This window comes from Melospiza melodia, chromosome 5 (genome assembly GCF_035770615.1).
Source record: "Melospiza melodia melodia isolate bMelMel2 chromosome 5, bMelMel2.pri, whole genome shotgun sequence".
NCBI lineage: Eukaryota > Metazoa > Chordata > Aves > Passeriformes > Passerellidae > Melospiza > Melospiza melodia.
In genome coordinates, this window is record NC_086198.1 from 43083993 (window position 1) to 43094495 (window position 10503).

General features: G+C 56.8%; 1 protein-coding gene across 5 annotated transcripts; it reads left to right on the forward strand.

Moving 5' to 3' along the window:
• Positions 1–1086: 1086 nt before the first annotated feature.
• Positions 1087–10029, forward strand: LOC134418635 (uncharacterized). 5 transcript variants are annotated; one of them, XM_063157198.1, is made up of 8 exons: positions 1087–1290; positions 4137–4260; positions 5409–5479; positions 5581–5703; positions 6310–6524; positions 6895–7049; positions 8169–8294; positions 9845–10029. In XM_063157198.1, exons 1-6 carry the CDS (start codon positions 1102–1104, stop codon positions 6932–6934), a joined length of 762 nt encoding a protein of 253 aa, XP_063013268.1. In that variant the 5' UTR covers positions 1087–1101; the 3' UTR covers positions 6935–7049; positions 8169–8294; positions 9845–10029. The 5 variants fall into 5 exon arrangements, 4 of the variants coding, with proteins under 4 accessions (XP_063013268.1, XP_063013269.1, XP_063013267.1 ...); XM_063157199.1 differs by lacking the exon at positions 9845–10029 and adding an exon at positions 9328–9346; XR_010027832.1 differs by lacking the exon at positions 9845–10029 and adding an exon at positions 2511–2615 and having other exon boundaries at positions 1122–1290; positions 8169–9288.
• The last annotated feature ends 474 nt before the right edge of the window (positions 10030–10503 follow it).

Below are 10503 nucleotides of genomic sequence, written 5' to 3' on the forward strand. Positions count from 1 at the left end.
CACGAGGCCATGGATGTGCCCACAGAGGCAGGAGCATGGCAGGACTGCTCAGGCAGCTCCTGTCTCCTGTGCTCAGGGTGATTCCTTTTCCAGACCAGCTCTGTGCCAGACCTTGCTCCTGCCGATGTGCCTGGTGCCATCTGATGTGTGTGTGGCAGCTTTTAAGGGCGAGTCTCCACTGATGATGACTGCACAGCCCTGCTACTCATCCCGCTCAGCACCTGGACAAAATGTAGGACTGAACTTCAGAGGTAGGAGCCAGTTCTTTGTTATTTCATTGTCTGAAACTTTTTCCTTGGAGCATGTTTGGGGAAGGATGGGAGATAGACTTTACCTTTCTAGTTTTGTCTCTTTCTGTGGTGCATCATACCCATCCCTTCCATAGCTGAACCGGTGGGTCTGGACTTTCTGACAGGAATTCAACAGAAATCTTTTTCAGTCTTTTGTCCCCCAGTTTTTGGGGCAATCCGTCTGAAAACATTTCTGTAAAATTTCCTTTTAGTTCTTGATGCTGCTCAGACCCATCAGACTGACACAAAACCCTCTCAGTAATGTCCCCAGCCCCGGTGGAATGGCTGAGCTCTCTGAACTCCAGCCTTGCACTGTCACACCATAATTGCATTGCAATTGTAGATGTAATTGTGGCAGGTTCTAGGCCACTGGCTCTGAATCCTCCTGAATCCTCAGGGCTGACCATGGCATTTGTCTGTACTTTCCTGTCACTGGGGCTGATCACTCCGTGCTTCCCAAGGGACCAAGCGCTCGCTCTGCGCAGCTCCTTGGAGCTGAGGGTGCCTGCCCACACTGAGAGATGGCTGAGTGAACGACCCCGTAATGTTCAGGTTGGTTCGGCTTATCTAGTTCGGTTCGGTTTATCTAGTTCGGTTCGGCTTATCTAGTTAGGTTCGGCTGAACGCGGTTCCGTCCCGTTCCGTTCAGTTCGCCTCAGCTAAACTCGGATCGATTCGGCAAATCCCGGCCAGAGTCGGCCCTTCGGGTACGCTCGGCGTTCTCGGCCACACTCGGCTGTTCTCGGCTCCACTCGGCTCCACTCGGCTCCACTCGGCTCTTCGGCCGTCCCTGACTCTGCTCCGCGGTGCAATGGCGGCCGGTGGCGGGGCCCCGCTGCCCGGCCTGAGCCCCGTGAAGGGACAGAGCGCTGGCACAGCCGCCTCAGCCCGGGTCACCCTGGCCCTGCCCGGGCCCGCGTCCCCCGGAGCGCGCCCTGCAGCGCAGAACGCGGCCTCGGAGCCAGGAGCGGCGCCGGGAGGCGGCGGGCGGTGCCCTCAGGTGAGCGGCCGGAGCGGAGGGAGCGGGGCCGGGGGCACCCACAGCGGGCCGGGGGCACCCACAGCGGGCCGGGGGCACCCACAGCGGGCCGGGGCACCCACAGCGGGCCGGGGCACCCACAGCGGGCCGGGGCACCCACAGCGGGCCGGGGCTGCTTCGGGCGCTGCTGCTGCGGGGCACCCGCTGTGGGTGGGACGGGGCTGTCCCGGGCCTTGCGGCTCTCTGGGATCGCGTTCCGTGGAATAAAGCTGGGGCTCGTCCCGGCTGCGGGGGCAGCACTTTGTTGTGTGAGAAACAAAGTTCACTCCTTAGAATTTTTACACGTTTGTTAAGGGATAAAAGCCAGCGCTGGGGTGCTGGGCTGTTTGCCAGGAGCAGCCGGTTACCTTAAACCGTGTTCTCTAGATTCTGTTCCATTGCAGTGGTGTATGCATATTCATTCGAGTTTGTACGTATTCAAATAGTCCTTGGAGTTTAGATGTTCTTTTGCTTGGTTTTAACCTTCGTGCCATCTTGTAGATTAAACCAATATACTTTATTTCTTCCTGTGGTGCCATCCTGTTTTATTTTCACTCCCTCGGTATTTGACAACGAGGATCAATAATTTTTTCCTTTTTTCTCGGTGCTCTGGTTTCTGTTTCTGTTATCTTGTGTTTCAGATAAGATTGTCCCCAAATGTGGGAAATCTCCTAATTATCTTGCACCATGTTCTGAGTTCCTTACATGTAAAAGCATTTTACCATTTCACAGTCTCTATTATGCTACAGTCTAAAATAGTATCCCTTGCACTGCTATTTATTAAAGCTCTGCAGTGCATACATGAACTGACAGATGATGCTTTTATCAAGAGCAGTAGTTACAGGTTGTACTGTCTCAGGAGTTTTGTGGTCAATAACACTGTGCCAGAGCTAATACACGAATGGCAAAGGCAATAACTGCATTTGTTATGTTTCATACTGTGCCAGAGCTAATACACGAATGGCAGAGGCAATAACTGCATTTGTTATGTTTCATTCTGGGCTGGGCTGGGCTCTGTGTCCCGGGAAGCAGCGTGATGGGGGTCCCTGTGCCCACCCCGGGGTCCCAGAGAGAAGCTGCTCCTGTGGCTGCAGCTGGGGGGCGCTGGGAAACCTGAGCGGTCCTGATGGAAACCCAGAGAAAACAAGGTTTTGTTGGGTTTGGGACTTGGCATTTCCCCTGCTCCGTGTGTTCTGCCTTAGGAAACGGGAGCTGGGCCCCGAGACACTTTGTTACCCTAGAAGGGACGAGTTTCTTTGTATTTATTTCCTGAGGCACTGGAACGATTTGGGTCTCAGCTGGCGTAGGTGAGTCTGTTGCAAGGATAGGTACAAGCTGTCCTTATTAAAGATGCACACTGCTGGGTGTTTTGTCAAACCCCTCTGGGGACAGGACGTGTCCCCAAAGCTTCATTAACCCCTTGTTTCCTGCTGCAGGGCAGGGTGTGCCCCAGCCTCGGGGCTGTGTGGCTCCTCCTGCCTGGAGCAGGGACAGCCCTGAGGCTGAGCCACAGAGGTTCAGTTGTTGGAGCAGCTGGGGAGGGATCTCTCTGTGCCTGGGAATTGTTGTTGCTGCCTGCCTGTCACAGCTGCAGAGCTCCCCCAGAGCCTGTGCCTGCAGCAGCACTTGGGGCTCCTGTGCTGGGCAGGAGCAGCTCTGGGCTGGGCTCTCAGTGCCATCAGTGTCCATGGAAATGCAGCGCTGGTTTCACTTCCAGCAGCCTCTGCTGTGCCACCCTCGGTGCCAGGGCACAGAGCTGTGGGGAGGCCCCATCCCGTCTGTGCCAGGGCTGCCAGCAGCAGTGCTGGGCACCAAGGGCTGCCTTTGGAGCCTGGCTTTCACACAGGGTCACACACTCTGCCCCTCAGCATCCAGCTGGATCCTACAGCTGGACAGTTCAGCCAGCAGGGATTGGAGTCAGCTCTGGGGCCCAGAGCAGGTTCTGTCCCACAGAGAGGGACTGAGCTCCCTGGACAGCACAGAGATGTGCTCTGCCCTTTGGGGCTGGCACTGAGTGCTGCAGGTGATTGTGGTGAGGGGAACTGAAGCTTTCCTAGAAAAGCCATCAGCTGTAAGGAGAATCTGTGGGAAACAGGTGCTTGGTGCCCTGGCTGGTAGCAGGTCCTGGGCTTTTCTCTTCTTTCCTTTAACCTGTTCTTAAGAGGAGTCCAAAACTGCAAAATCGAAAGGAAGGGGGATGTGGGGTGAAAGTTACTTTTCATTTTTTGAAGTGTTGCTGTGGATTTTGGTGTGTCAAGTGGCACTACCAAAGCAGCATTGGAATAACCAAACTTTGGGACTCTGCACTTCATTCCCTTAATGTGTTTGTGTGGGTGCAGGAAATGCCAAATCCCAGAGCAATTCCATATCTGTAACTTCAAGTGCAACATCTTTAAAGCCAAGTGCTCAGTGTGGGCTTTCCACGTGGATGCAAATGGTCAAAGGCCTTTCTTGTGTCCCAAAAGCAAAAATCCTTTCTCTGTGAGGTTTTGGAGGGGATTCTCTTTGGGATTTCTTGTGATGCAGCACCCTGAGTGTCCCTGCCTTTGTGCAAAGTCCAGTGGTGAAGGATTGAATGACTGACATGTGGGGTCTGGGATAAAAATGGTTCTGTTCAAATTGGGCAGAGAATGCAATATGAAAAATGAGCTTCCTGTTATTGTCTGAAATAGTCAGGAATAAAAATGCTGGCAAAGGACACGTTTGTGTTTGAATTGGTGCCACCTGTCATGGATAAACCCCATAGGGAGCAATCAGAGCAGAAGTATGAGAGCTGGGATCCTTTGACTTCCACAGTGGACTTAATTTTCTTTTCTCCTTTCTTTCAGGGCAGGAAAAATCATCCAGCTCCTCCCATCTTTGCCAGAAGCTTTGGTGTTTGGGCAGCCAAAGGCAAGAGGCTTCAGCACCAGGCTCTGCCCTGGAGGGCTCTGGTCCTGCCCACGCTGTGGGGTAAGTCACAGGGACACAGGGCTCCTCTTTTCCTCTCTGCTGGCATTGCCTGCCATGGCAATGCCATTTGTGCCAGCCCAGCCCCAGCTGTGCCTGCTGGACAAGGGCAGAGGTGAAGGGACAAATGCCAGAGTTCCCTGGGGATGATGGAGCTGTGGTGTTGGCTGTGCCCTGAGGGGCAGCTTGGGCATTGTCTGTGCCCCCAGGACTGCTCTGGGCTTCAGGAGCTCTCAGTGCATTCCCAGCTCTGCCAGGGGGGGCAGCTGGGGCTGGGCTGGGTGACAGCTCCTGCTGGGGCAGGCCCTGGCCCTGGCACAGATGCAGGGGCAGGGCTGGGAGAGTTTGGCAGCAATGGGAGGAGAATGAGGGATGGTGTGGGCACAGAGCTCAGCCTGTGCTCTGTCAGCACAGCCCTGCAGGGCACTGGGATCTGGGAACAGCTCCAGCTCTCCTGGTGCCCAAGGATGGGCTCTGAGGGACCGGGCTCACCTGTGGCCTCCCAGGTCAGCAGGAACAAGGGCAGTGTGGCCAGAGCTGTGGCCCATCAGGCTCTGTTTCCCTCTGGGAAAGCACAACAGGCTCTGGGCTCAGGTGAGTTTCCTGCAAGTGCTTAAAAGAGCAATCCAGGGAGAAGGGAGTTCAGCAATTGCACCTGCTGCTGGGAGCAATGCCTCAGGCTTGCTCAGCTTGTGTCTGTGAGAAATGGGCTTTGGGCTGGAGAGGGGCTCTTGGGAACAAAAGATGGAGTCAGTCCTCTCCAGGGATGTGCAGGGAAGGACTGAGTGGGAGGGAAGGGGAGTATTTGAAATGATATCAGTATTTCTCCCAAAACTGGGGTGGAGCAGTGATGGGGGTGGTTTGGGTTTGCTCTGGGCCTTGTTATTCCTTGTGCAACTTTTAAATTCTGTTGCATGATTTACTGTCCAGTATCTTTCTAACAAAAACTGACAGAAATTTAGGTTCAGGATTAGAACTTAGGTCCATTCACTGCAGATCTTGCCAAGGCTGAGGTGGTGGCTGCTCTCAGCAAAGGTTACTTATTAGTGCTGTGTCAGATTCCCCTCAGTGCTGGGCAGGAAAGGTGAGGCTTTGGATCAGGAATTCTGCAAACAGGGCCTGTGTGATGGTTGATCTCTTTTGTTTTTCAGTGAGCCAGGGCTGGCACAGGGAATCGTGCAGGTACTGGCCAGAGCTGCTGCCCTTTGGAGCCATTTTAAAGGTGTGATCATGGAACATTTTGGGGGCTGTTTTCAGCAATCTGGGTTTAGAACTCCTGTCCCCAGCCCGTTGCTGACCCTGAGACATCTGCTCTGGTTTCAGGCTGTCCTTGCTGGAGCACCCTGGTCCCTGCCATCCCCAAGCCCTGGGACACGGAGGGAGCCCTGTCCCAAGTGGCTTTGGCACCTTGGCAGGGATGTGGCAGCAGCCCCAGAGCAGCTGGAGGTGAGAGCTGGGTGTGTGAAACTGAGCAGTGCTTACCTGGGGCTGGGGGAAGGGGAGGAGTGTCCATCCCCCTGGAGCTTTCTGCTGGGATGGGGCAGCACAGGGAGCAGCATTAACTGTGCCCCTCCCGTGGGCACTGCTGCCCTTGGTGTCTCTGCTGTGCCACCAGACCGTGGCAGTTTGCTGCTGTCACTGCCACTGCCACCCCACGGGGGCTGTGCCCTCCTGCCAGCCCCCACAGGAGCTCCAGGGGTGCCTGTGTGCTCTGCTGGGAGCGTTTGCTGGGAATGTGCCTCATCCCTGGCAGTGTCCCTTTGTCCCTGGGCTGCCAGCCAGAGCTTGGGGCTGCCCAGGCTCAGGGCTGGATTGCCCAGGGCACTGAGAGGGAGCAGCACCGGGAGGGTGACGGAGAGGGGCTGGCAGAGCCCAGCTGGCAGCCTGTGCTGGTGCTGCAGGTGGGGCTGGGGGCACTGCAGGGAGTGACTGTCCCCTTCCCTAAGCAGCCCTGCAGATCCCAAGGGCTCCTGGAGCAGGATTTTATTCCTTACTTCCCTTTGTGCAAATTCATTCTCCCAATTGCCATGAGCAATCCTTTGATTTCTCTAGGAGAAAACCTCCCAGCAGAGACAGATTGCAGTGGAGGCCAGAGTTGTGTTTGGAGCAGGGAGTGCTGAGAGCTGCATCTGCCTGTGCTGCCACAGCCTGGGAACAGCCTGGGAAAAGGGACTGGGGGATTTCTGGTGCCCCAGTGAGAAGAACACAAACTCAGCCCTTCAGCCTGACAGGCCCCTCCACCCAGAGCTCAGCACACATCCTCAGAGGTAAGTCCAGAAACACAGAAGAAAAAGGTGACTTGTTTTGCTTTAAAGTTATTTCAAGTTGTTATTAAAGCCCAACCAACATTTGCTCTTGAGTTTGGTTGGGTGAGTAACGAGCAGTGGGCACAGATGATGCCATTCATGTAGCTGCAAACCTGGGGCAATCTAGAGGGGATACAAGAACTGTTTGTGTGGGGAAATGCAATGTGAGGGGATGTCAGGGGCAGTGAGGTGGCATTTGTGAGGGAATTGCCGAGGTCATTGAAGGGAGAGCAGCAGACAATTCCCCTGGGAAATCCAAGGGCCCACAGCCAGGGCTCTCCAGGGCTGAGGGGGCAGCCCTGAGACTCACTGTGTGCTCCTTCCTTGGCAGCAGCCAGCAGGGAAGGGACAAGAGGATCCCTGTGGGATGAGACTGGAGAGAGCGAGCAGAGGAGCGGCCTCGGGCTGGAGAAAGGCAAAGGGACCAATGTGGTGTCACCAGGGCACCTGTGAGGAACAGAATGGACACTTGGAGGCCACATGGAGGTGAGGAGTGGATGGTTTGGGGCAAAGTGTGAGTTAATCTGCAGGGAAATAAGCAGGGGATATTTAGGAGGGAAAAGCTGAGGTGATGAGCTCACCCACCCTGGCACAAGGTGTGTTTGCACAGGCTGGGGCCAGAGGTGAAGGTCAATCCAAAGCCAGCCGTGCTCAGCCTCTAAATCCCAGGGTAAGTTGTACAGGCTGCCCACTGAGGGATTAAAAATACATAAAAATGAAACCAAGAGCATTAATGAGATTCCTGGGAATCCCATTAACTTGTTGTCAGAACTCCCAACACAGTTTTGAGCTTTGGTGACAAGAATGCATTTCTTTATTTGGATTATTCACTGTGTGGGATTTGGGGTTTATTTGGATTTTAAAGCTCTCATGGTGGCCCTGACACTGCTCAGGAGCTGGTAGGAAAAGCAGACTCAGAGCTCCTGGCAGGCACAGGGTGTTTCCCCCCATAGTGGATTGTGGAGGAATTGTCTGGGACCTGGATTGTCCCTCTGGGTGATTCCACTTGCTGTGATTTGTGTAATTCCATTTATTCTATTCCCAAAACTTCCCAGCCCAGGGGTTTGAGCTGACGGGGCAGGACAAAGATTGTTCTCTGTGTGGGGCCCAGATTTGGGGTTCAATGTCAGCTGTGCTAATTCTGATGAATTATTCCCAGAGCCCCTGGGAAATTCCCTGCTCCATTCCTGCTGCAGTAACCTCCCAGTGCCCCATGGAGTGTGGGCATTGCCATGCAGAGCTGCTGCCTTGGACAGCAGCTGTGCCAGGAGCCAGCAGAGCTTCCAAGGAAGCTCAGCAGCACAGGGACAAGGACAAGGTTATATTCCATAGAACTGGCTGTTTATAACCCTCACCCCAGTGGTGTCCCTGGGGTCACTGGACAGAGCTGCCTGGAATTGAGCTGATTTCACCCCCCTGAGTGAAATCACCACTCCAGAGTGGAGAACATCCAGTTGGTGTTCAAAGCAGGAGAAGGCAGTGGCCAAATGTGCCCCCAGCCTGTGCTGGGGCAGCCCCTGTACCCAGGGGGAGACATCTCTCCCTGCAGAAGCTCAGCTCCTTTCAGAGCCTCAGCAGTGGCCTCTCCAAATTCTTTTCTCTCAGGAAGGGGATGCACAGCTCTGTCTGCAGCACACCTCCAGTGGGGCCTACCTGTGAAAGCTTTCCTTCACTTGTGCACTTGCTGCTGGATCCCTGAAAAACTCCAAACTCCATCCCACTGATTTTCAGGTATCTCTGAGGGCTACTGCCTGGGATTCAGTATCTGTGGGGGAAGATTGCCTGGGCTTCAATGCTGCTGATGGATGATGGCCTCAGGCTGGGGAGGAGGGAAGGGATTTGGGGTGGCTGGGACATACCTGCAGCTGTGTGGGAGCTCTGAACTGGGAATTGCTGTGTGAGCCCCTCTGCAAACAGCCTGGGCCTCCATTCCCTGGTAATGCCAGCTGCTCCTTGGGGTCCTTCTGGGCTCTTGGTGCTCTCTGTGTGGGCTGGAGCATTTCCACATGCCTGCTCAGAGCGGGCCCAGGAGCCACGGTGCAGGCACAGCTCCTCCTGCAGATCCCACAGACACGAGGGGCTGCTGCCTTCAGGAGCTTTGGCTCCTCCTGCCCTGCGCTCCCAGCCAGCTGGGACACGCTGGGGGAACACCAGGGAGCACGGCTGGCAGCGAGCAGGAGACACCGAGGCCTCTGGGCCAGAAACAGCCCCGGCCTCAGCAGCCGCCATCGCTTTGGCCTGGCGGCGCTCACCTGCAGGAAAGGCCGCCTGCCACTCTCCAGAGGAACTTTGGCCACGGAGCAAGGTCACCCTCAGGACTTGTCTTGTTCACTTCTTCTGGGGAAGCAGAGGGACATTGTGTGAGCACGTTTCCAGCTGCTGGGTAAATCCTGGAAAGGGCAGAAAAATCAGGGTCATGGGGAAGGGTTTGGTGCTGACATGTTGAGTGCCAGCCAGTTGTGCCCTACGGCCATTGCAGGGGCTGGTGTGTAAAGCAGCATTAGCAGAAGGGAAGGAGCTGCATTTGCAGAGGAGTTCTCTTACTGGCAGCAGTCATTCCCATCCCACACAGGGCCTTTGGAACAGCCCTGGGATTGGCCCAGGTGTTTGGAGCAGGGTGCTGAGATGACTGAAATTCTGTGTTCAATGTGCAGCTGGGCCAGTCAGTTCTCAGCGTTTGACTGCTCTGGAAATAAAGAACAAACAGTTTTCACTGGTTTTTTAACACTGGGGGTTTTTCCCTTGTGTTTCCCTGGGGCTCCAGTCCCACGCAGGCACAACTGGAGCAGGAGCAGCAACGCCTCGGCCCCAGCGGCCGTCCTAGGCACGGGGCTCGTAGGGGAGCACGGGGCTCGTGGGGTTACCGGGCCGGGGAGGGCGTCTGTGTCCCCCCGGGGTTACCGGGCCGGGGGGGCGTCTGTGTCCCCCCGGGGTTACCGGGCCGGGGGGGCGTCTGTGTCCCCTCGGGGCTACCAGGCCAGGGGCAGCGGTGGCGCTGAGCAAGCGGCTATACCGATGGGGTCCCAGGGCCGGTACGGGCGGTCTCCGTGTCCTTCCCGCTTCCAGCCGTGATCCCGAGGCTGCTCCCGGCAAGCAGCATCGTCCCGGCAGTGGCACAGCACCGGCTCCCTGCCGCCGCAGCTGGAGCAGGCCTGGAGCCCCGGCGGGACCCAGCCCTGCGCCGGCCGCAGCTGGAGCAACAGCGCCTGTCCCGGAGCGGGTCTTCCCGCCTGCGGTGATGCCGGTCCCGATCCAGCCCCGATCCCACCTCGATCCTCCAGCCCCAGCACCCACACCCTGACCACCGAGGAAGAAGCGGCTCGGCCCGGCTCCCACAGGAAACACCGGCAGGGTCCGGACCCGGATTCCTGGGCCCAGATCCCGACTCCTGAGCGTCTTGAACTCTGCGCAGCACCAGCACCAACAACACCCGATCCGGATCGCCGCACAGCGCTCCGACCGACGCTCCCACCCATCCCGAGCTGAGCATCCCCCGCCGAAAGCGGGACAGGCGCGGATGCGCCGGGATTTATGGGCGGGGGGGAGGCGGGGCCCCGAGGGCGGGGCCGGTACAGGTGTGAGGGACCCCAGTGCGGCTGCGCGGAGCGGGGCCTTAAGGCGCGGGGAGGCCCCAGCGAAACCATCTGCACCTCGGTGTTCGGTGGGGGGGAGGGGGGGTTGCTGCTGCCAGGGGCTCTGTATCTCTTTTCTCTCCTCCTACGTTTCTTTTCTGTTGTGTTTCTTTATCTCTCTACCTCTCCCTTCCGCCCTCCCCTACACCCTCGCCCCCCTAAATCCTCGCCCCCCTAAATCCCCACCCTCCCTCTCCCTCCCTCCCCCGCTACGGCTGCCCCCCGCCCCCTCTCCCTATTCCCCTACCCTGTCCTACCCCTCTATCCTCTTCCTTCCCTCCCCAACCGGGTTCCCCCCGCCCCCTCTC